Genomic DNA, 24,640 nt, shown 5'->3' with positions numbered 1-24,640 from the left:
ATAGATTCCTGTACCAGTTACAGACAACAAACAAAGGGTATTGACAGGTCATATGTTCCAATCATGGGAATGAAATCAATCCAAAACACATAACCCAAAAGACAGACCCAATAAAACTGTATCAGGCACTGTGTCTGAGTGTCAGTTTACCCATGCTACCTCCTCCATGGCCCATATGGAGCCAACACTTGGAAATGCCAGGCTGCCTGTAGAACCCCTGATCCTATACATCCACATTTATACAGGGCTGTGGTGCAGCAAGCTGTAGATGGTACATTTGCATTATAGTATGGCCCATAGAATACATAGTTTATTGGTGGTGAAATAAAATGGCTGCATTCTCTGGTGTCAGCACCACAGAGTAGACTTAGTCTCAGAGGAAAATGAACCAAGATCCTGTCCTTATGCTGCAGCTCTGTTCATCTCACTGGGTAGGATGTGGTGCTAATGGGAGCCACCAGTTGGCTGTTTCTCCCTTCTGCCTCCCAGTGTGGAAGCCAGAATTAAAAGTATTGTGCAGTTAATGCTAGAGAAGAGAAAGCCAGGTTTTTCTGTTGAATTTGGAGGCCAGATCTTTTTACTTGTTTGAAAGTGTTCTGGAGCAGTCTTTGGGTAGACTTTTTCTGTATGCACAAGGTCTTCAGGCCTGGACTTTCAAGTAACCTCATTTGATCGTCTGTTCACAGGATGGAGGTGTTACCCCTTTAAGAGCCAGTTTGAGCTGTTGCTAGGTTTTGAAAGATTCTGATAACTGGGCTTTTTACTGTGATCGCTGATAACATTTTTAATTTAGAGTTGGGACAGCTCCATCTGGTAATAAGTACAGCTGGAGCAGACAGGGCATGCTATTGTTCTAGAACCAGTGGGGTTCAAATGCAGTTTTGTCTGAACAGGTAGGTACACAACTGAAACACGGGCTTCTGCTACACTGTACTTTTAGACAACCATTTTCACTTTCACAGTTTCTGCCATAGTTAACTGCTACTTGAGACTTTTGTGCCATTTTCCTTTAAATATACTTACTATGCACAAATGTGTGTTTTAGGGCCGTGGTGGAAAACTACTCTTCCTTAACTAATGATTATCAATACAATGAAAATAAAGATCATTAAGTTCTAGCTAGACAATACTGACCACTAAGGCTGAGCTCCTGGCCTGTCTCTGATGATTCACAAACATCACAAACATTCATTCACAGCCTAAAAAATAATAATCCCAGTTATTATTAACCTGGGATTAGGGTCTGCTAACACCATCAGGGACCATGACAGATGCAAAGAGAGCACTTAGTAGTCTGTGTGTTTGACTGGTTGGATTTATATGAACAGAATAAAAATCCTAGGGGTAAGTGGCTCTCTGCATACACCCAAGAAGTGGTTGGAATACACTAATGTGTACACGAAAAAAAAAAAAAACACACACACAATCAATATATAGAAGCAAGAATGCCACTAGTATGCAAGCACTTAATACGAATGTGTTAGTGCTGAGAGAGATGGCTTGTTTTGTATGCTTGACCCAGTTCTAGCTGCAAGCTTGCTTGACAGAGCAGCTACAAAGTCAGCAATCAAGTATATGTTAAGTCAAAGAATGCAAACCACATTCGAAAGGCTCCTAGCTGGTAGTGTCCTAAGGACCCTGTGGGGGAGGGGCGATGCACTGGCACAGCCTGGAGCGCTTATGGGAAACAAGATTTGGAGAGAATCTTGAAGGAAGTAATAGGTAGAGAATTGGTGGGTGGGTAGGGGGAACGCAGTAGTTCAGTAGTTCAAGAGCATGGGGGTACAGGATCTGTGAAGCAGGTTTTGTCTCACCGAGGTTGTGACATTTCAGTGGCTTCAAAACAGAATTTTTGCCTTCTGGTTTAAATAAGTTCTTTACTTTCCTGAGATCTGAAGACCCCACTCCATTTTCCTTATTCACAAACATCACAAACATTTATTCACAGCCTAAAAAAGAGGAGCTGTATGGAGGCATGGTGGAACACATCTCTAATCCCAGCACAGGTAGAGGCAGGCAGATCTCTGTGAGTTCAAAATCAGCCTGGTCTACATACTGAGCTCCAGGCCAACTGTGGTGGTTTGAGAAAATGGCCCCTCGAAGAGAGTGGCACTATTAGGAAGTGTGGCTATGTTGTAGGTAGGTGTGGCCTTGTTGGAGGAAGTGTGTCCATGGAGGCAGGTTTTGAGGTCTCATAGATGTTCAAGCCACACCCAGTGTCTCAGTTCACTTCCTGTTGCCTGCCAACCAAGATGTAGGACTCTTAGCTCCAACATCATGCCTGCCTGCACCCTGCCATGTCCCGCTATGATAGTGAACTAAACCTCTAAAGCTGCAAGCTGCCCCAATTAAATGTTTTTCCTTTATATGAGTTGCCATGGTGATGGTGTCACTTCACAGTAATAGAAACCTTAAGACACCAACCAAGGCTACATAGTGAGACCCTCCCTATCTTAACCCTGCCTCTCAAAAATGAATTGTGTCAATAAAACAAACCATCTTCAGAGGCGTGACACCCTCTGTTCCCATAAATGTGTGACTTTTTGGGTAGCCCACTTTCATACTGAGGATACTTACTGTCTATGGATTTTGCTAGTTTCCCAGTAATTGAAGAGAATTCCTAAACTCTGTAAAGTTAGGCACTTGGACAATTTAAAAAAAGTAGCCTTTTGTTACTGTTTGTTAAATGGAGTAACTATTCCTCTTGATTTGCCATCACATAATTTGCTGTTGTAGAGAGAAGTCTATATATGAATGACTCCTGAGTACTGGGATCACAGGTGCGCACAGCCACACCTAGAGAAAAACAGGATTTTTAGTATGGAGCAGTGGGTAGGAACTAGCCCTGTTACTAGTATGTGTGAATTAGCCTCACAGTAGTCTTTCAGGGCCAGATGGCATGGACCTGAGTTCTTAGGACTAGCCTCAAGATTAGGAAGGACCAGTTGTTGAGCTGTGGTTACACAGGTCTTCTGACCTGTTTCACATGAGACTGTCATTTTAATTTGCATGTCTCCCATCGTACCAGAATGTCCAGAAAGCATAATTTTTTTCCTCACACTAAGACTAATTTTTCAATAAGGTAATAAGTCTTGGGCTAAACCCTGAACCAAAGCAAAATGCAAGCTTTTTAATTTACTGAGTCTCAAACCCAACATCATCTTTTTTTTTTTTTTAAACTTAGCTACTAGAAACATTTATACATACACACACTCAGTGAACAGACTTTGATGACCTGTGGTTATTGTTACAGGAGCCAAGATTTCCTGTGTTCTATACTGAGTGAAACATCACTGTAAAACTCTTCTGAAACAAGCTTCAGGCTTACTGACTTTCTGTCTCTTGTTAACTCAGCATCCCTTGCAGAGAAGTGTGCATCCTGATCCCTAAGTCCCCTGGGCATCCTGATCAGGCTCTGAGCAGGTGGCAGAGCCCAGACTTGCATGTCAACTAATGACAGCCTGTGCTTGCCTTTCAGGTCCAGTATTTCTTCAAGATCTTGGATAATTAACACTACAGAGAATAAAGACGACACAGACTGAGACACTCAGACAAGCGAGTCATACACGTGAGGAATGTGTTCATTCTTTTATTGTCCGTTGTTTTAACCTGACTGACACAAGATCAACAAGAGCACTGTACTCCTGGCAACTATTACATATGTTAGAACATGGATTTGCACTGTAGACAACATTTAACACCAGTCTATGGGGTACTGCATTGCTTTTTATAAAGTTCAAAATAAAGATTTTATTTTCAAACAAGTGACTTTGGTTTTATTTCATACATTACACTTTTTCTTGCAGAAAAAAATAAAATTGTACAACTGCATAAATATAAAATTCTTCCACCATGAAAATGGTTAAAACATTCATAAAGACACAGCACCAGCACATGATGCCTCCAGAGAAAGGAAAGAAGGAAAAGAAAACGGACAAAGCAAATTAATTAGCCCCATCACTAGCCAAAGGGAGGGGCAGATCCAGATCTCAGACACAGCTGCAGAACACACTGGAGGACAAGGGAAAGGATGTCAAGACAGCATTCAGCACGGAGCACAACACAGCCCATCACCTTTGTGTTTTTCTGTAGTGTCACCTAAAATTTAAAGGGCAGTTCCCCCATGACAGCCCTCCCACCCACCCCCAGCCCCAGGAAATAAAGATAAAAATGAAGACCTGATACCACAGGAAAGACTATGGAGTGTGTTAAAAATGCTCATTGATGGGCCATTATCTTTGAAATTTCAGAGCCAAAAGATAAGAAAGAAAAGGAAAAAGTACCATGCCAGTTTTATTCCCATTGAGTATTTACACCTTGGACAGCAAACCTTGCTCACATAAAGTAGAAAACATATGAGAAAACATGGCTTGAAAAATGACCAGAGTGCGCACCTATAGTACTGTACACTAAATAAAATAGACAAGGCGGCAATACTTAGGGGCCAGAGCACTGCTCACTACAAGTCAGTTATGGAATCTAATTTACAGTAAAAATGGGCACGTCCCAAGGCTCAATTTTTATTTTTCTTTTGTCATTTACAGTAGAATAAATATTTTGTTGCTATTGCTACACTTTAAATTTACATTCTAACCTATTAAATGCAGAAGCTAGTGTAAAGCATAGAGATTAAGTGTAGGTCCCATACGTATGACAGTTTGTTCAAGACTAGTAGGTTTGTGTATCTTTTTTAACTTATTAAATGGCTAGTGGGAAAGATTTGTGCTTGTGATCAGCTCTTAATTAAAATTTTTACCTCAAAGCGTCCCTGAAAACGGTCTTTCTCACTGTACCCAATGTTCTCACCATATGCCTTACACTCAATGCGAACCTCAGTGTCCAAGGTTAGGTTGGTGAACTGAACAGCCAGCAGGGGCTGCAGGTACTTGGGCTGCAGGAGTTTGCCATAATAGGGATAATACTGCAGAGGGAAGCCATAAAATCCACCCATTCCGAAGTAGTCTATGTTTCCGACTTTGTCCTTGTCTTCATCTCTCTAGAAACCAAAAAGGAATGTAGTTTTAATTTTAACGGAACACATCATGGGTCTCGTCTTGTTCTTGCGTGCAAGACTCTCAACCCCTACAGTCTGCAAAATGATTGCTAGAGGAAAAGAAAACAAGCCACCCTGTGGCACACCTACCTCAAACCTCTCAGAAGTCAGGGCCACCAAGTACTGGGTGGCACCACGGGAAAGAGGTAATTTGGCTGCCCATTGCAACCAAGAAACATTCACAAGAGGAGAATGCTTTCAGTGTTCAAATGGAGACAATATGGCAAAGGCCAAGAAGGTACTTGTCAAAGCTGGCACAGCCTCCTAGTAGAAGGCCTATAATGAGAGGAACTCACTGAATTGTCCTGGTAGGTACTGTTTCATTATGGACATTGTCTCCAGCAAGATTTGTTTGCATATTTGCCCCTATTTCTTACATCTGTCTCTTGGCTTGGTATCACACCACTAATTTTTGGCATTCATTAAAAGAGAGAAAAGAAAGTTGGCCCCAAAGTTTTAGCACATACTGTGGGTTAGCTCACACCTCTCAGGTCCATAAACCCACATGCCATTATATTAAATTCGGATATTTGAGTTTCTTGTGCCAACTGTAGAGTTCTAATTCATCTTTTAAGAGTGACACCTGGAAGCCATTTCTTATATCCAAACTGTCCCTGGTACTGTATGGAATCTCCTCCATTCCTCTCATCCCGCCCCACTTTCCCTCCCTCCCTGGAGGCACCCTTACCTTGCCAGTACACTGAACAGGGAGGACATTTGGATTATACTTCATTGCTGGGTAAGTCTCCAAGGATTCATTCTTGGGAGGCTAAAAGTGAAACCCACAATGGTAAACAAAATTATTTTTTTTCTTGGAAAATAAAACTTACATACATAGCCCAAACAAATACACATTGCTGACAATAAGCTGTGGATAAATAACACACCAGGAGAGAGTGAATGAGTGAGTGACGCCCCTCTCATCAATTAGAAAATTCTGTTTGTTTTATTTTTTTGAAGTGAAGGTAAGTGAAGTCCAAGTGTGGTGACCACTACAAATGAGCGATGAAGCAGCCTGGCACTCGGAGCTGTGATGCTAACCTACTGTAAGCCTGACTCAAAGGGCAATGAAAAGTTAGAGGACTGAGTGTCTGCTAAGGGGACAGTCATTACAGGGAGAGTCGACTGGCACTTCTAGTCCAAAGAATTAGACTTTTGTCCTGAGCCATAGGTAAAAACACCGTGCTTTTCTTCAACAATGCAGTTGTCTTCAAAGAAGGTTACATCCTCCTCTGAACCTGGGAGAGGTTCAGTGTGAGAAAGGACACACACTGACCCCCAAGGACTCTTTCTTCCCAATTCTGTGAGGTAAATTCAGTACCTAAAGCAGGTCAAGACGGCACTGCCTTATGCAATGGAGTGCTTGGATTGAGCCAGTCCACAAGAACACCCAGTACAGTCTGAAAACGACTGCTACAGCAAAATACAGAGCCCCTCTTTCTACATCCTTTGTTCAAATCTACTTCCAAAGAAGAGTGATGAATATGTACTGCTGGAAAGCAGTCATTTGCTTACTCATGTTAGCAATGCATCTGAGCCTGGACATAAGACATAGCACACATACAGATCTATACGTCAGTAAGAGATTCATATTTTGGACTACTTCTTGGTAGAATACGAGAAATGAGCATCTAGACTTGACTCTTTGGGGGCTTTGCTACCAATATTTCTGCCTTGAAAACTTAGACTAGAAAACACTTACTGACCTAAGATGTTGCCACAATCTACCCTCAGAAGATAAGGAACCAGGCACCCTGATTGAAATGGCAGTACTGTGCTCCCTAACAAAAAATCATTCCACTGACAAACCAGCTGGCAATGTGGGCTGGCGAGACAAATGGGGAGAAGCAATGGTTTAACTAGAGGCCAAATATAAAAGGAGTCAGTATCTATAACAGAACGGGCCTTCCAGATGTGGGAAGAGAGGAATTCCAACACATCAGCCTTTGCCTCTGTGAAACAGGAACCACTAAGAGTGTGGTGGTGAACATCAAAAGCAAATGACCCAGAGAGCAGAAATTGGCTTCAGGCTTTCTTCAGATACACCACACCAGTTCCTCCTATTGCTAGATTACCCTAGCCATGTCAATGACAAATGCAGGCATGGAGCAGTAGTCCTACTTATAGTACTCCCCATAGATTATATAAACGCTTGTCTGTGTGGGAAGGTAACTAACATCTGCGAGAGATCCATCAAGACAACCAGCCAGCCATTCAGGCACCAGCCATCAACCCTCCACTGGTTCTTGCCTCTGGTAGAATAAAGGAGCTTTGATGCATTTTTTAGGGTAACTTTTCCTGCTGGGCTTGGTGGCATGTGCCTTTGATTCCAGCATTCAGGCATGTGGATCTCTAAGTTCAAGGCCAGCCTGCTCAGCAGAGTTCAAGACAGCCAGGGCTACATAGAGACATAGTATCTCAAAAGAAAGAAAAGAAAGAAAGAAAGAATGAAAGAAAGAAAGAAAGAAAGAAAGAAAGAAAGAAAGAAAGAAAAAGAGGAAGGAAGGGAAGGAAGGAAGGAAGGAAGGAAGGAAGGAAGGAAGGAAGGGAAAAAGAAACTTCCTCTCTGCACTGATTTTCTTTTGGGTAACAAGTATTATGGAAATAAATTAACCTGCAGTAGAAACTGAGTGAATGAAAGAGACAGGTCTCAGAAAGGAAGTGGGTTTGTTCACATCAATTCCCTCAGAATTAAAATGTGTACACTAATATTGAGCAGTGTCCATGTCATCTTTAGAGGAACTTCCAGGCAGAAGCCATGCCTAAGGAAGAAGGACAGCAGTGTTTATTAAGTCATGATCTGAGAAGAGAATAAAATAACCATTTAGAAAAGCTGAAACACCAATAATTTTTTCTTTCTAAAGAATTTCTCACAAAAACAGTGGCAATTTGCTGGTTTTGGTGGTCAAGTTATGCTCACTTGTTAGAAACTGTATGGTTACCCAAGTTCAGAGATGGTGTCATTTTCTGGGTTTTGTAATGAAAAAAAAAAAAAAATTCTTTTTTTCAGATTGAGACAGCATTTCTGAGATACTCTTGTTGGTACATTAAGTCCAAACCAAAAGCAGCCTGTATTCACACAACATAGCCAGGAAACTCACATGTGAAAATAATTTTTTTATCTGGACACTAAGCAGAGTACTAAGAATAGGAACAGAGCTGTGAGAGCACCCTTGGTACCATCATTGGAGAGATGGGTCTAGGATGATAGGGAGCATAAGGCTAGCCTTGGCTACAAAAGTGATTGGGATACATGGAGACTATGTCTCAAAAACCAAAGCAGGGTCACATTCCAAAATTTGGCTGTGGCACACAGTCTGCAACTTTATGGGCTGAGATGCCCTCGATAAAGGTTTTGGTATTACACCACGACTGACAGCTCTTCAAAAGTAGCAGTGAGTATATTTTAAAGCTTCCTGTCTCATCAGTTAAGCCACAAAATGCATCTACACTGTAAAACACCACTTGCCTTAGGTTTGAAGCCCAGGACTCGGTTGAGCTTGATGATGATGCAGGGTTTCCCCTCTTTGTAGCCGTAAGTCTCATCGTTGACTCCGGAGCAGTTCCCCAGCCAGTCAAGCTTGAACCTGCACACCTTCCGCTCTCCTCGTTCGTGGTCTAATTCTCCCCGTTCCTTGGGTTCGCTGGGCATATCTAAAAGCACAGCCAACACATTTACAGAGTGCACCATCTGTTCACTCTACGCTGTTAAGAAGGAAAAGAACTTTCCATTCCTTGTAATTTCCCACTGAAGACAGTGCTACACTTGTATCACTGTATCAGACAAGGACTTCCAGCAAACGAACTGTCTGCTCTCTTCAAAAGGTACGTGTTAGCAAAGGCAACTGCTGGGGCATGACCCCAAGCCTGAACTGCTCACCACCTGCCCTCTAGGGTGAGTGCGTGCTCAGGCTGTTAGTATCTGCCAATGCAGTGGTTCTCAACGGTCCTAATGCTGAGACCCTTCAATCCAGTCATCACAACGTCAGTGTTGTGATGACCCCTCAACCATAAAATTACTTTCATTGCTACTTTGTAATTTTGCTACCGTTATGAATCGTAATGTAAATATCTGTATTTTCTGATGGTCTTAGGACCCCTGTGAAGGGGTTGCAGCCCACAGGTTGAGAACGGCTGCTCTAATGGTTTGCTTAGTTACTTAAGGCTAATAGGAAACTAGACCATGCCTGAGCAGTAGCATTGACAGGGCCACACACAGCTTTACTAAGAAACAGGGACATTGTATTAAAAGAAAGACCATGAATTAAAAGGACTGCCAATTTTTTCAGAATTTTTCTGGAACTATAGGAAAACAACACATTTGACTGCATATTTGATATATATTATTTGTGGCTATCCTTATTATAATTTACATTTCACTGTATTAACTATTTCCCCTTCAAACATGATTTTACCTTATTATGTCTTTTTAATTATTTTAAGTTAAGGTAAAAACCTCATGTAAATTCTAACAATTCGTAACATTGCCTTTAAACTACTAAATTAAGCAAAAAAAAGAGAGAAAGAAAGGGAGAAAGGAAGAAAGAAAGAAAGAAAGAAAGAAAGAAAGAAAGGAAGGAAAATGACAACTCGTACAATACTATCACCACATGAATCTGTAGTGAGTCACTTACTGCCACAGTCCTCGAAAATCATGTCATCCTTCTGGGCCGAATCTTTGTACTTTTCCAGGAACCTAATGATATTTAGCACATAGGCCTCGTAGCTCTTGGGGTCATTAGGACGAAAGGAAATTTCAGTCTTTTGGATCTGAGGAATCTGTGTCAATCCTACACCAGAGATAGTCAGAAAGACAAAATCAGTGGGAAGGACAGCAATCGGCAGGCTTTCCCTTCACAAAGTTCCCTCACCACCCCCACCCCCACTCATGGGATGGGCTAAATTCCCACTTCCCTTACAAATGCAATCTGATGGCATTTAGATTAGATATCTAAATGTGTGATGATGATGCAATATTAGATATCATCCAGTTTCCTTGCCAACACTTGAGTAGGCATTAACTTATGAGAATCCCACTTGCAATGAAAGGTTAAGTGTTCTGTCCAAGGCTGCAGAGAATGCAGAACCAGAATTCCAACCCAGGTGTGCAGTTCCCCAAAGCCTGTGGTTTTTCCAGTGCCCTCATGTGCACACATTCTTACAGCTGCATTGCTAGCAGCAGGTGTCCAGGGGGCTTCTCCCTTCACTAACATGGATGCTCTGAGTAGAGGCCTGCTCTTATATTCCACAAACAGATTATAAAAAAATCTCAATCCTTTGGCTCTTATAACCTAGGAGATTTTCAGCTTCTAATAGGGAGTTCGGAGATATATATGCAGCTACTAATCCAAATAGCTAAGCATGTCAGTACCTATCAGAGTGAAATTCAAGATACATGTGACATGGGTTTGCATTCTCTGTTATAAGTCTGTCATGTCCAGAAAGAAGCCTGTGCCCTCACAGACTCCTAAATGGCCACTTGGACAGTACTACACAATAGCACGATATCCAGTGAGTTACAGAGGCAATCACAATGACATTCCACCCCAGAACAGCCAGATAAAATATAGCCAATTAATTCCACTTTCAAATAAACATGGGATTCTTTGTAGGAACACACACACACACACACACACACACACACACACACACACACACACACACACACACACACACACGTTCACTGTGTAACGAATTTCACTGTAGCCGGCTATCATGTGTTTTCTGTTGTGACAGACAGCCTCGATACTCTAATCTCCATCCCTGGACCGGCCCTGTGTCAGGGGGCCTGTGCTCGTGAGACCTGACATCCTTCCATAACATCACCTCCTGCAGGTGGGAGCACCCACACCACTCTCCTCAAGCTGGTTAAACAGGCAGCCTCATAGGATCTATTCCAGACCTACCTGGGCATAATCTCTAAATCCAAACAAAGGATACTTGGTTTAGAGTGACTGCTCTGGAGAATTAGAATTTAATAGTCAGGACATCGATGCAGACAGTGGCATAATTAACGTGGAAACATAACTCGTGCAATTAATTATTTAGCAGCACCATTTGTGGTGCTTGAGAACAAGACTTCAAGAGAAACTGGAGTAAATAGCTGCTAGTTTGTTTTTCCAGAGAGTGAGGACTGCCTTGAGCTTCAACCGTGGCTATGCTGGACTGGCCCAACTGAAGGGACTCTGGGCAGCCACCTAGGGGGATGGCAGAAGGGATGCAGATGACAAGGAAGTGACAGTGAGAGGTGGACAGAGAAGTGCTCAAGATGAGAATATCAAAGTGATAATAAGCACCTTTATGTGCAGCATGGTGGTACAGGCCTTTAATTCCAGCACGCAGGAGGCAGAGGCAGGTGGATCTCTAAATTGCAGGCCAGCCAGAGCTACACCTGTGAGACTTTGTCTCAAACCAAACAATGAAGAGTCTTCTGCAGGGGTCAATGAGCTAGCTCAGCAGGGAAAGCGCTTACTGTCTAAGCCTACTGACCCTGTGATTGATTCCCAGGGACCCACATAAAGGTGGAAGGATAAAACTGACTTGCAAAGATGTCCTCTGCCCTCTACATGTACATAATAGCACATGTACCCTGCACCTTATATAATAGCAATACATTTTTTTTAATGGGAAAATTCTTCTTGATTTAGTACAAAATCTAAAGAACACAGGAAAAAAGGCTGTCCACGGGGGGGGGGGGGCACTGTTTCGGAATTAATTCACATTCTTCAGCTTGAAATAAGCAAAGGTCAGCCGGGCGTTGGTGGTGCACGCCTTTAATCCCAGCACTTGGGAGGCAGAGGCAGGCGGATCACCTGGTCTCCAGAGCGAGTGCCAGGACAGGCTCCAAAGCTACACAGAGAAACCCTGTCTCGAAAAACAAAACAAAACAAAACAAAACAAAGGTCACTATGATTAAACATTCTTTAAAAGCTCCTAAACCAGGAAAAAGTTTTCGTGCCTAATAATCTAAAGGTATTCTAGACAATCTTTTGACATTAAGCTGGGAAGCTGACATTGTGATTTGCCCATGTGACAGTGAGACAAAAGCCACTGATCTCTGCAAATGGAAAGCAACCAAGGGCAAGTACAGAAGCCAGCACGGGACACCGAAGGGGAAATGGTGCTGAAATGGCCGGGAAGCTGAAGAGCCATTCCTAGTCTGAGGTGTAAACCAGACATTTAAGTCAAGGTGATTTGCCTGGTCGTGGGGAAGTGAAGGGCACATACCCAGTGTTACAGAGTAAGTCAGGAAAATAGGGCATTTTCCTAGAACAGCCCTGGGATTCAGAGAAAGTGGAGTCTTGAGGGGCAGTCATGCCTACTCAAGAGACGAAGGGCAAATGCCTGTGAATTTTTACCAGACAGAATGGACAAAGAGCAGAACTATGTGCTCAGGGTAACTCGGCTTTCCAAGCCCAGGAGGAGGGTGGCGGCAGCCTGAAGGGTGAAGACAGCCAAGGGATCAAATGTTGGGAGGCTAGGAGCACCCTACCCATCTTTCAGAAAGGAGGGAAGCTGGAAGAAACGGAACGTCAGGCAGCTGATGAAGGGCTACCAGTGTGGTAAGAGACAGCAGAGCAGGTGATTCAGCCGAAAACAAGCTGCTAACAAAGCAAGTGTGTGCGATTCAGTCGCATCCACCAGCTGCAACAACTAAAATGTAACGTTAGGTCACACTGAAAATAAACAAGGTGAGACCCAGATTGCAAAGCAAGTTCACCCGTGTCACTGTCCATTCTGTCCTGGCTTCAGCTGGCATTCCCCACTGCCTGCCATTTGCCAGCTGTCTCTCTGTATTCTCTGTCATCGGCCATTCAAGGTGCCATCTTTGATGCCCATATGAGGTATGGTAATGTCACTTCTCCCATGAGAAAGGGAACATGGGGAGACGGGCTTCTCTCACCACCCAACCCCAGGTCCCCATTAAGAGACAGGGTAACATGTGCCAGAGCCCCAAACATGAGTCCCTGTAACTCATTGCTAGCATGCTTTTCAGGACCTCATGTTCACCCAGATGTGGGTGCCGGCCTTACTCATCAGTAGCAAGTCCAGCAGCTACCCACTGCTTACCAGCTGACCTGTGAAATAGCATGTACTGTTGTTACCTGCAGTGCCACCACTGACCCAAAAGTGTGATGCAGTCAGTACCATTCCTCGCTAGTCAAGGCAAATAAATCACGAAATCAAACACAGACATCACCCCAATTTCTACCTCATAGCTCAAATCCCACCCCACCCCCACCGCTCCATCTTGCTAACTGGGGCTTTTGCCAGCTAGTGCACCTAGACGGGATCTTTTGGCTTCTGGATTCTCCCATGTCCACTCCTGGAGCTATCAGTAATAACCGAACAAGGGTAAACTCTGCCTGCAGTGGTGAACTCCCAGAGGCCAAAGGGCAGAAACAGCTGACACTGCAGGCCCTGAAGCAGATCCAGCCTTCTGCCTCTTGGGTGTCAGAGCTTAAATGAGGGAAGTGAAGCTCAGTACAGCTTTGCTCTGCTGCTATTCAGAGAACTCGTCACGAACTAGTCAAGCCCTTACCTAAGAAAGTCGCCTCCAAGGACTGAAACAGTTTTGAGTAATGTTAATATCTGGGTTCCTATAAGTACTTCAATTTTTCATTAAGATCTGGAGTAAGAAAAGCACCTGCATCTCCTGACTCCATCTCCTGAGAAACTAAGGAGGCAAACAACACCCCCACCTCTGGCTCTAGAGGATGTGCACAGTAGAGGCAATGAACAAAGGGAGGGGGGAGGGAAGCGGCTTCTCAGGAGCTAGCGTTTTATTTCCAGTTAGGTTTATAATGTAGCAAGTTTGTGATTTCTCAATCTGCTTGCAGAGCTGAAGGATTTAAAGGAGAATGTAGCCATTTTAACCTTGCTATATTTTAACCTCCTTCCAGTGAATCCCAAAGCACAGCTGCTTGGACCTGACATTTGATACCGCTGATGACTCACTGCCAAACACTCAACAGGTATCATCTTCCACAGAAACCTGCAAGGGCACCGGGAGCTAAGAGAAGAGTTTACATGAAGCCATTCGCATCTCCTATACACTGCAGGTTCAAAGTATTTTTGCATTAAAAAGAAAGCGGAGGAGTGAGAAGGCTTATACACACACAAATACACCTTTCCAGCTAAAATAAACATCTGGATGATTACTCTCTTGAAGTGTCAATCTGAACAACCTATTATTTATTATTTTATCTCTGGGGTTATTATCAACTTACAGAAGAATTCTGGGAACCAGTTCCCTCCAACTTACCTTTTGTGTCAGGGTTAGCATGTGACTGGAGGCTGGATTAACCAAGAGTAAACGGCCTGCCTTGAGGCAATGGTCACCTACACAGCCTATCCACACTGGACACCTGAGACCTGCTCCCTTTGAAGACTTGGAGGAGCACCTCATCTGTTTCTACAGACTAGTTAGCAGTTCACCCATCCATGGGGTACAGAAATCTGTGCCCCAGTTTAAACTAAATGCCACAAACTCTGGTGGCAGTTCCTTCACCATTAGAGAATTCAACATCAGGGACCTTTTCTCAGAACTTCTATATTCAACTTCAGATGTTGAGAAGAAATTACTTAGTGTGGATGCTTTACCTTTCAAAGTAGTTTCATAGGATATTGTGGTTGACATCTTGGAAAGCCCAGAATTGTGTTTATTCCTCAAACAAAGAGGGTAACACTTCTTTATAAAGGGGAACACAATAGACAAGCACTATGCTTTTTTTCTTTTTTTTTTTTGGTCCAAGGTCAAACAAATAACAAGTGTATACTTGACTTGTCTAAGTCCAAAACACATTTGCTAATAGCCTGACATTTGACACTCTAGGGCACCTATCTCTGCAGGAAGTGGGAAAAGGTACTTTCCTGGTGAGAAGCTATTGGGTAGTATACATCATGGATCTCCTTTACTGTCCTGGCCTTTCTGGAGTCTGGTCAGCATCAGGCAGTGATGAACATCTATCGTGAGAGCACAATGGTCACTGACCAGTCCTACCCTGTCTGATTCTACATCAGCAGAAATGAAGGCATCTTTCCACTGCTGTCTCCCAGGGTGGGGCTCTCTTCTTATGAATGCCACGGGCGACGCTGACAGTCAATCTCCCCATCCTACCCCCAGGAGCATTTCCATTAGTTTGTCTTACTTAACAGAGGTTCTGGCTCCATTACTCATCTTCAAATGAGTAAGACCCACTTTTCTGGAGTTCCAGGCTGACCTGAAACTTGCAGTCTCAAGAATACTGGGATTAAGGGCACTTTGAGATGTTGTTACACATGGCTTCCCAAAAATATTTTACGTTAATCACTGGGCTTCCGGCATACCTAGGAGACCTTAGAAATAAACTGCATGGGCAAGAGAGTTCTGGAAGTCTGAGATCTTCCTCTTTAAGCCCTTTAATGAACCACAGTTGAGGAAACTTTCACTCCCAATGCTCTCTCCTCTGGGAACAGATTGGCTGTTCCCAGATCCGTCAGAGGGTGGGAACAGAGAGCCAGCAGCAGTCAGACCCGAATGTGTTAGCTAGGCGATCACTTATCAACTGACTAGCTGAAAATGGCAGAAAAGTCTCCTAACACTCTGAAGTTAACAGTTCCACTCCTACACCTCTAAAATTGGAGAGGACCAATCATCCCATGATTTGAAAAAAATTTTTTTTTCCTTTTTTTTCTGAGCCTAACATAATGGCTTCTCAGGAGACTGAAGCATGTGGCGGGGTGGGCTATGATGGCTGTGCCCTCATGAACTAGATTAGCTACTTGCCATTCACAAGATGAAACTCAAACCAGTCTGTGACCTGCTAATGTTCCTCCCCACCTTCCTTTCCTAACTCTGGTTACCCACGTGCTAAGAATCTGACCTTCTTAAAGTGAGTTCTGTCCTTGCTGAGCCATCTTTAAGAGTAAAACAAAGAACCTCCCACAACTTTTTAAGAAGAACAGAGAACACATTCCTACCTTTGCACCAGGAAGCAAGCCAGGTAGGAACTCTGTGGACTCAGGGAATGACACACAGTGACCTTCAGTTCACTGCACAGTTGATAGGATAACCTGAGGGTGGGGGGTGGGGGCCAGCCCATGGAAGGCACTTTTCCTTTACACCACAGGGCAGGCAACAAGGTGAGCAAGTGAGCAAGGTTGAGTGTGCAAAGCACAAGGGGGCATGTGTGCGTGTACTGTGCTTGGCTCTCTCTCCCAGATCCAACTGAAAGGACATGCTGCTACACATACTGCAAGAGATGCTCCTCTGGACAAAAGCTTAGATGCCACATGCAGGAGAGGAGAGTTGATTAGCGTGTCATTTTTGGTTCACCAGAAACTCTGTTTTCTTTCTTTTTTTTTCCCCCCCTCTGGTTTTTTGAGACAGGGTTTCTCTATGTTGCTTTGGAGGTTTGGAGGTTGTCCTGGAACTCACTCTGTAGACCAGGCTGGCCTCCAACTCCAACCTGCTTCTGCCTCCCTTACTGGGATTAAAGGCGTGCGCCACCAACACCCAGCTTTGACTACGTTTTCTAATCCACTGATGTTTAAATACTTTCCAGGGCAAACTAAGGTTGGACTGACATCATGAGAGTTAAGTGTGCAGCCTAGCCTGCGCTATCACCCAAGGCTTCACTGGATTTCAGAGCCTTCTGCTTCTAGTGGAAAGCAGGGACATAAATAACGAGGCTGCTATTTCCCCATTGTGCACTGCCATTAGTTTTACCTCTCCAAGTACTCATGTTTTGCATATTTCCTGTCTAATCATCACAGGATATTCCTCCTATTGGATACAGAAGAAACTGTGGTTTGGTATGTTCGATAGTAATGGAGTGGTGGGGGCTGGGTTCAACTCCCTGCTCTTCCTTCTTAGGCTGATATAATTTCATGAGTTTCTAATAGCTTTGGGCTTTGGAGACCGCCTTTACACTTAAAGCAACAGGAAGTTAGAAACTGATTTTTGAGCTATGAAAATAGCTATTTAATACTATGTGCCAACAACTCGTCCAAGACACTGCTTCCTGGGTGGAGTGAGCACGTTAGTTCTAACAGAGGAGTAAGATCTGACAAGGAACAGCATCCACTGCTCAGAGTTTAGCATGTGACCACTTGTCCTTAAAGTTCCCGTCCATTTTGTATTTTTCTGTCTCTGTGACTTTCCCATTTGGCCCATCAGCTTATCCATTATACAACCTACATGATTATAGCAGGGCAGGACTGTCACTTCCTGGATCTGGCCAGACTCACACATGCCACTTGGAAGAGATCTAGTTACAGGTGTAAAGGACACTCCAAGCCCAATTGGTCATGTTTGCATTCATGCTCCAAGGTCAGATAACAAGGTCAGATAACAACACTCCATAAGTCGTTGTATCTTTAAATGCTATAGTCTTCCACACTTACCATGTACAACTGACTCAGAACTTTCCCTCTCTGACCAAGACAGAAATGGAGGCTTGGAGACATTAAGTTGAAGCCAAAAGTTGATCAGGATATATACTTCCACACATTTATTCAGTCTGCAGAGTTAATGAGTCATTAATACCTCTCCAAATATGAATTCTCAACATCTGTTCTGAAAGATGCCAAGAGGAGGGTCCAGTTAGGGTCCCTCTGGGGATGCAGGGTACTCAGAACTGTCCAGAAACACCAGCCAGTGCTCTATTATTCACTTGACTGAAAGTGACTGTAATTTTCTAAGGTGTGAGGAGGATTGGGACAGGGAGATGAGGAGACTCTGCTACTAAAGTAAAAGCTAAGGACAGAGAGACAGAAATGACCCAGATAAGGGACAGGAGACAACTGGGAAGGTGAGGGACTGAAAACTTCGCCTGTGACTCAGACCAAAGGGCAGGAATGCATATTTCCGAGATGAGCCACTGACATTCCTTCGGAGAAGTGAGGGTTTGTCAGGTCAGTCCAGCTGCTGAGCACACTAAATATAGGTGCTAATAGGAAGTACTGGGAAGAAGAGGGGAAGACAGGGTGGGGGCAGGGATGGAGTGCCTCAGCCAGAGCAAGATCAATTGCAAACCCTTACTCAAAGCATCAGACACTTTCACTATTTATTTTGGAAGGTGAGATTTCTTTCCAGAAAAGTGCCTGGAAAAAAACTTACTTTACTTTATTAAATTATTTATTTCTGCCAGTCATGGAAGCACAAGCCTTTAATCCTAGCACTTGGGAACAGAGGCAGGCAGATCTAAGTTTGAGGATAGCCTGGTCTACAGAGGGAGTTCTAGGACAGCCAGGGCTACACAGAGAAACCTTGTCTCAAAAAAACAAAAACTGAAATAAATAAATTACTTATTTCTCCAAGGTTTACAGTTTTTTGTTTTTAAGTAAAGGATGACTGTGTGGTCATTTTTCCTTCAAGTTAAGTTATTATAAAGCAACATCATGACTAAAGACCAACTTTTAAGTGGCATAAGAGCTGTGTATAAATGTAATCACCACGATTCTAGTGCCTCTAGCAGAAGAGGACACGGAAGACCAGTACAATACTGACTCTCCTAAATCAGAGCCTGGCCTCAACCTTTCCAAGGACCCACTTTTGATACAATAGCTGCTGGAATCTGTGGACCATGAAACAGGGTTAAGCTGTTTTATATACTTACACATTTTTCTTTGTTCACTTCCCACCTAAATTTATCTGAAAATACTCTGGGATTTTTCCTTCCCTGGAGGACTTGTTGCCTTAGTGTGATAAGACAATGCTTGCCGCCTTAGAATTCTGCAGTTTCTTCCTCTTCGCACCCAAGAAGAGCAAGACATGTCAGCAACAGTGCAGTGCGCTCAGTGGCTGCACAAGGCCCCAAAACTGTCACCTCCAGATGGCTGTTTCCAAACGCCAAACGAGGAGTCACTGCCACCCCTCACCTCTGAAACCTCAAGGTCACTTACAGTGTGAGAACCCAAAAGAGGTTATGCAACACTTCGCTCTTCTCCCAGCTCTGTCCTCCACGCAGAAGAACCACACAGTAAATTTGTGTTTACTGTTGCTCAGCTGCCTGTCATTTATCCCCAGGTTTGTGGCCAGTGGCCTTTCATGGTGTGTGAACTCAACACCAACAGCAACCAAGTCATAGAAGTGAACGCTTGTGGAGGATTGTCTTTTCTATGATAATCTTTTTGTTCGCTGAAGTTTTTTAGTGAGAACAGAGACAGCTAAACTAGAAAGGGGGCTCACAAAATCACAAACAGGCCTGTTGAGACATGCAAAGAGGAAGGGAGGAAGTGTGTGTGTGTGTGTGTGTGTGTGTGTGTGTGTGTTCAAGGTCAAACTGCAAATCAGTAACAGGTGAGCCATGGCTCCTTCCTATGGGCAGATTTTTTAAGAGTGTATCTGAGTTATGGTCACCTTACAAGTGAAAAATTGTGTCAGAGCTGAAAAGGCCCTAGAATGATCGCACTGACCAAGCCCTTGAGTCTTAAGGCCAAGTAGAATGGAGCCCCAACAGGACCTGATGTGCTCAGTCACACTGTGATGCTATGTGCTCCACCCTCATCCAGAGCTGTGAAGACATCTGCAGCCATCTGGAGCTCAGCCGCAATGCGGCCAGAGCTGCGGCTGCAAGTCTTCCCAATTCCTTCCCATGCCTAGCTTGAAGTTCTACTACAGAACAATTTTCTCAAGGTGTCTTCTTGGTTGGAAGTGGCACCCCTTTTACCGATGAAGAAGCCCCTCCCTGGGTTTTACCTGGCGGGGCCACGCGGTCCTGGTATGTGGGCTTCAGTTCACTGATGGTAAGCAGCATCACCTGGATGGTCCCAATGAAGATGCCAGCCAGGCAGCCATAAAATATCACGTAGAACAGAAGGATCTTAACTGTGGGGAGAACAGACAGACATGGGTGTGATGTAGTCACACATGCAGAATCCAAGCCTACCCTTCCCAAAAAGGACCTTAACTCTTTCCCAGTTCCTCTCCAACCTGTTTCTCTAGCTCTTCCTTTGCCAGCACTAATCTAAAGACGGAACCCCACTCTTTCTTGGAAGGTACAGGTGGAGGAATGCTCAACGATAGCTAAAAGTCTAACAGGGAGTCGCTTCTTCCTCTGAAAAGCCTCATTCAGCAGTGCAAACCTGCAGCCACATTCACACACTTATGCAATGCACCTGACACACAACAGCATGCCTCCTAAGGGGCAGTGCTCTGCTGTTCCCCCAGACACTGAGATGCCTAAGAACAACCAACTCAGAAATACACGCTGAAGCTCTCCTTGTCAAGTCTCTCTACAAAGCACTTTTGTTTTCTTCAGGGGCACAGGGCAATTGGGAACCAATCAGACATACAAAGGAAATCCTATGGTACAAATGGCCACCATTTTTACCTCCTCTTCTGAGCAGAAGAGTTAACAACTGGCTGTGTATGTGTTGACTATATTTTCTTTTTCTCAGCAGTTTGCAGGCTGAATAAGAATGAATTTTAAAAATTAAAAAAAAAAAAAAACATGCAAGCAAGCAAACAAAAACCACCTTGAACCAACATGAAGCCCGTGGAGTGGAATAAAGCTATCAGTTACTGGTTTACAAGGATTATCTGCCTGATTAGCAGCATAGTAACAGGCTGTACTAGGCATCGCCTGGCTGTCCTGTGCCAGCCAAACAACTCAAAGGGAAAAGTGGAACCAAGAGAACTGTAAGGTTATCAGAAACCTGACTACACAAAGGAGGCATGGATTACCTCTAAAGGGTCTCTAGGAAAATGTCACAGAGTAAAAGTATTATTGAAAAATATGGTTCTATGAAGTGGGCACACAGTTGTGGAAATGAGCCATGCAGCCCTCTCCATACATGAGAAAACACCCAATGTTCCCATCAAGAATGGATTCTTCAAGACAACCATGGAGCTGTTGAAACAAACCAAACACACATAAAAGCCCACACAAAAATGATGAAGCTAATCCCTTATCTCCCTATATAAAGATACAAGCAAAGAGGAGGAGAGAGATGGCTGCCTCATCTAGTACCATAGCCCTCAGCTTGGTCCCTTCCTCCCGGCAAGACAAGGGTTAAGTGCTGCATTTTGTATCCAGGCAGCAGTAGGCAAATGGCAAGGTTGTGACGTCAAGGGATCTGGAAAATTTTTCCAGCGAATGCTCTGAAGAGGTACAGAGTTGGTATAACCCAGTCAGCAAGACAGCCCCTGAGAGCCTAGTTTCTCTGCTGCTTTCTTGTCCAGCCGCCCTCCCTTCCAATGTCATCCTTGGTGCTCTTAGCGTAACCACATTTGCCTCCTCTAACAACTACAATCTTTCTACTCATTCCCCAGACCCCAGAGAGCTAATCCTAACCCAAGAAAGTACACAACTGAGGCTACTATTCAAAAGACGAATAGATGGGAAAATGAGTCATTTTTACAAGCACAACGATTAAGCTCAAGAACATACACACCCTTTCCACTCTACCTAGAGGACACCAGAGCCAAGTGAAGAATTCTGCTGCTGCTGCTGCTGCTGCTGCTGCTGGAGATTTACTTAGTAAATCTGTCACTGCAGTGAAGTCATTTGGTTAGAGTGCAGAATGCAGGTCTGGCGAGCTTTGGCAATGGACTCTCCAAGACCAAGGCTACCAGTGGCACTGAGAAACAGAAGTGAAGGCTAGCTTAACCCACTGAGTGGCATGAGGTGGGGAGTTTGGGGTGTAAGCTTTAGAAACACTTTTTCCCCCCTCGAAAGTAATTTTTCTTTTCTTTCTGTATTTAAAGAACATGGAGGAACAGTGGAAGTTTTGCTTAAGATATATATATATATTATATATATATATATATATATATATAATATATATCCTTTAAAATGCCAAGATTTTAAAAGTGGCACGTGAGACCAATAGCAATATAAATATAAAAACCTGCCACCACCTGTATTAACTTAATTAAAAGGTAGGAAGCACAAAGTGATTTGTAAGTTGTGATTTCTCCAGCAGGTGACAGACTCGAGCCTCCTGCCGTCCATCTTGGTGAGAAATCTACCTATAAGCAAAACGGAGCCAAGGGCATCCTGCCCTGGTCCCAAGGGCATCCATGTTGGGCCCAGAGCTGGAAAGGGGCAGGCGTCTCTGTCTCTCTCTCTGAGACAGCTACTGCTGCCATATCATCTGCCTTGGAGCAGGGCTGCCATTTCTTACATTGTCAGAAAGGAACAGACAAAACAACCTGGGTTTCGAGCTCAGCACCTACAAAATGGAAGATGAGTTCAGATGGCTGCTTCATGTAAATCAGTGTGCATCACTGCTTAATTGGATGTCATTATAGAGACCACACATTCTCCTCTCTCTCCTGTCATGGTAGGGCTGCCCCATTAAATGCCAACTTAAAGAACAAATTGTTCCATACTGCCTTCCTAACCCTCTAAAGCAAATATTATTCAGAGAAGGAGTGTGAGACTGGAATGAGGAAAGAAATATATTTAAGAAGTGGAAAAACACTAGAGGGCAAATTTCACAAGGTACCTGGAGTCAGTACTGCTCCTGGTTCTGTGACGCTGCAGGGGCCAGACCACCAGGAAAAGCAGCCCCCAGCTAACCTGGGAGGAGGGGCCAGTTCCGCAGTGCACCTCCTAGGCCTAGCTGAGTTACAGGGAGTTGCTATTAGGAAATAACCCTGGCTGTTCATCCTATACACACCTCAGGTTTCCCCTTCCACTTTAAAGAAACACGGGAGGACTATGGCCGTACCTCCCATTGAAGAACAGTCTCCCCAAACAAAATGAAATATGAAGTGAAGTAAAAAGCCACTAATTTAAAGAACTACATTTCTCCACGGCTCGGGGGTACCCATGCTTCGAAGAAATGCAGTGGAATGAGGCTTCACCTTGACTAACCTTGAAGTATGATGCATTATTAACCCTTCATTTTTTTCAGTTGAGAGGCTCCCTGACTGCATTTTTTTTTCTTCAGGAAAAAAAAAAAAAAAGACATATATCCCAGCTTCTCCCTTTTCAAAATGTCAGCCAAGCACCATTTCCCTGACTCATTCTCCAGTCTATTTCCATAGACCCTCCCCAAACAGGAACACTGCATCGCTAGTTTCAGGGTTCCCTTGGTGACTGCAATGCTGGTGTTATAGGGGAGGGAGGGGGAGGCGGGGAAAGGGGAGGTAGAGGTGCTGCTGGTGGCGATGGTGTTACTGGAGAAGGAGGGGGCAGTGATGCAGCAGAGGGGAGTTCCCTCCCTCCCTTCCGCAGTCACGACTCGTGGATTTGTCTACAACCGTGCCCTTCAAAATGACCTTTTATAAAACTACCACCTTCCCCGTTAAAAGAGGTTAAAAAAAACAAATATGGTATCTAATTTTCAATGGGGTATGAGGGGATTCCAGCCGAGGAAGCAACAGGCTGCATGGAATCTTCTAAGATGACCTGTTTCTTCATTTGTACCATGTAGATCTTAAAAACACCAGACTGCCATGTGTCTCGCCAAGGCTTGAAGACGGGCCCTGACATGGAGCTCACTGGGCCATTTCTGGGCTATGATGACTCTAAGGACCGTCTCTAGGGTAAACCCTAGACGTGGCCATGAAATACTGCAGTGTGGATGCATTTCTCCTCCCCATTCCTCTCCATTCTAGGTACGTTTTTAGGCTGGAAGAACGATGCTTTCACAGCATCGCCTGCATTAGAATAGGTTAGCTCACGAGTTTCTCTCACAGCCCCAAATCTCATTTATCTAAGGTGTTGGGGGATGGAGAGGGAAGGCACATACATAGTCTCCTGGAACCTGACCGAATTTCCCAGGAGACGAAGATCCCTACCATGCCCAGAACCCTCAGTCTAGCCAGCCCCAGCCCCTACCCGCGCCGCATCCTAGGGACCCCTCATTTGTCACTGAATGCCAAGCCCAGGCCCGCGCGCTGCTAGCATCGCCTATCACCCAATCCCGGACACCCTGGACAGCCCCGCGGGCGCCGAACAGTCCGCAGTGCCCGCGCACAGGGATGCGCCTCCTAGGAAAAGCCAAGCGCGGGCGGCGAGAGCCTGCGGAGCCCCGTACTTACACCAACTACCACCGGTCCTGCCCAAAAACTCCTTCTTCTCCGAGTTCCAGATGAATTTCTTCCAGCTGCCTTCCTCCTTGGCTTTTCCGCGGGCCATGGTGGCGGCTCAGCAGTGGTGGCCGAGGCCAAGGGAAGGAGAGTGCGGCGCGCGCCCAGGCGTCCTCCCGGCGGCTGCTCGGTGTCCCCCCGCGGCCCGGCTCTGTCTCTAAAGGCGAGACGCGCCGCTGCCGCTGCGGCTCTCCGAGTGCGAGGCGCGCGACGGAGCAGCCGAGGCAGAGGGAGGAGGGGGAGGTGCGGCGGGGGGGAGGGAGGAGGAGGAAGGAGGAGGGCGCGCGCAGGCTGGGCGGCTCCGAGCCCCGCACCTAGCGGTGGGCGCGCGGCCGCTTGCGGGTTCTCCCCTCACTCCGGCCGCTTTCCGGGGGGCTCGGCGAACCCCGCAGCTGCGGCTCCAAGCTGTAGCTGCACCACTCTGCCTGCTGTGACCTCTGCCAAGCCCGACCAGGGACAAGAAGAAAAGTCACCGGGAAGGACGAGAGGAGCGGAGCGCGGGCTCGGCACACACGCGCGCGCCGGCCACGAGCCGAGAAATTGGCTGAGGGCGCACGCCC

The 24,640-nt window shown here is 44.9% G+C and overlaps 2 protein-coding genes across 2 annotated transcripts in view; one reads left to right on the top strand and one right to left on the bottom strand.

Moving 5' to 3' along the window:
* Nme7 (NME/NM23 family member 7) overlaps nt 1–3,764 on the top strand; it is a 128,862-nt gene extending 125,098 nt beyond the window's left edge. The window contains exon 14 of the mRNA XM_027417147.2: nt 3,479–3,764. Within this exon, the coding sequence (XP_027272948.1) occupies nt 3,479–3,511 (33 nt within the window). The 3' untranslated portion in view covers nt 3,512–3,764. The remainder of the gene's footprint in view (nt 1–3,478) is intronic.
* A 385-nt stretch (nt 3,765–4,149) lies between these two features.
* Atp1b1 (ATPase Na+/K+ transporting subunit beta 1) lies at nt 4,150–24,129 on the bottom strand. The gene is made up of 6 exons (XM_027417156.2): nt 24,033–24,129; nt 19,737–19,865; nt 9,688–9,843; nt 8,523–8,707; nt 5,742–5,822; nt 4,150–4,996 (listed from the first exon to the last, which is right to left on the bottom strand). The coding sequence occupies exons 1-6, from the start codon at nt 24,127–24,129 to the stop codon at nt 4,733–4,735; spliced, it is 912 nt and encodes a 303-aa protein (XP_027272957.1). The 3' UTR covers nt 4,150–4,732.
* Between the last annotated feature and the right edge of the window lie 511 nt (nt 24,130–24,640).

Source organism: Cricetulus griseus, chromosome 5 (genome assembly GCF_003668045.3).
Source record: "Cricetulus griseus strain 17A/GY chromosome 5, alternate assembly CriGri-PICRH-1.0, whole genome shotgun sequence".
Classification (NCBI taxonomy): Eukaryota; Metazoa; Chordata; class Mammalia; order Rodentia; family Cricetidae; genus Cricetulus; species Cricetulus griseus.
The sequence above is the reverse complement of the archived record's forward strand: the minus strand, read 5'-3'. Positions and strand labels throughout refer to the sequence as shown.